General features: G+C 50.5%; 1 protein-coding gene across 1 annotated transcript; it reads left to right on the forward strand.

The window, feature by feature from the left end:
- The first annotated feature begins 236 nt into the window (after positions 1 to 236).
- On the forward strand, positions 237 to 665 carry LOC101620970 (ribonuclease pancreatic-like). The gene has a single exon (XM_004694550.1). The coding sequence runs from the start codon at positions 237 to 239 to the stop codon at positions 663 to 665; it is 429 nt and encodes a 142-aa protein (XP_004694607.1).
- The last annotated feature ends 347 nt before the right edge of the window (positions 666 to 1,012 follow it).

Below are 1,012 nucleotides of genomic sequence, written 5' to 3' on the forward strand. Positions count from 1 at the left end.
GGTGGATCACTTTGGCGTCACCCACCGAAGTTTCCCTCTGGTCAGCAGCGTGATATGCACTTGAGAAGAGAATATGCACCTGAAGACTTGGCAGGTCTCAGGAAGAGGTGACTGTCTTGCTGACCTAGGGGAACCTGTAATGGGGGAGTCCAGGGGTAGGAGTGGGGTCCTTTCCTCAGGGGCGGCTTTTCCTCCTCTCTCCTTTCCCAGGTGGAGCCCCAGGAAGCGAGGCCACCATGGCTCTGAAGACCCTCGTCCTGTTCTCCCTGCTGGCCCTGGGGCAGCTGGTGCCCAAAGTGGTACAGACTTGCACAGAGGAGTCTCCGGCTAAGGATTTCCAGCGGCAGCACATGGACCCTGGCCATTTTCCCAACAACGGCACCTACTGCAATAGGATGATGTACTCACGGAATATGACACATGGGTTCTGCAAAAAGTTTAACACCTTTGTGCATGAGTCCAAGGCGGATGTCGACGCTGTCTGCCGTGAGAGAAATGTCACCTGCAAGAATGGGATGGGCAATTGCCACAAGAGCAAGTACACAATGCGCATCACAGACTGTAGCACAGAATGTCCCTACCTCACAGAGAGCAAAGAGAAACGCATCATCATTGCCTGTGCAGGGCACCCGCCCGTGCCTGTCCATTTTGACAGATATGTGTAGGGTACACCTGTTTCCTGAACTCAGGGTGTCCCATCACGACTCATCCTGTGGCCCCTACTATCTCCAGCTCCTTTTTCTTTACCATGACAGGAATAACTTCACACACTAACATTCCTGCCTGAGGTTTGGTAACCTCCTCACTGTTCAATAAAATACACTTTCAACCTGAAGCTGCCCCATCTGGGGATGTCTGTGTGATGATTCCCTGAAGGGCTGAGACAGGGGATCTGGGAGCCCTGGTGAGCAGCATGGGTTGGGGAGTGGGGGCCAGGAGGAAATTTTTTTTTTAATAATATATATGTATATATATATTTTTTATTTATTACAAAGTTTATTTTTACATCATT

This window comes from Condylura cristata, unplaced genomic scaffold (assembly GCF_000260355.1).
Source record: "Condylura cristata isolate star-nosed mole 26May11 unplaced genomic scaffold, ConCri1.0 scaffold00045, whole genome shotgun sequence".
NCBI classification, from domain to species: domain Eukaryota; kingdom Metazoa; phylum Chordata; class Mammalia; order Eulipotyphla; family Talpidae; genus Condylura; species Condylura cristata.

Excerpts from the sequence above, each read along its gene's own strand:
- LOC101620970 (XM_004694550.1), top strand. The coding sequence starts at position 237 with ATGGCTCTGAAGACCCTCGTCCTGTTCTCCCTGCTGGCCCTGGGGCAG.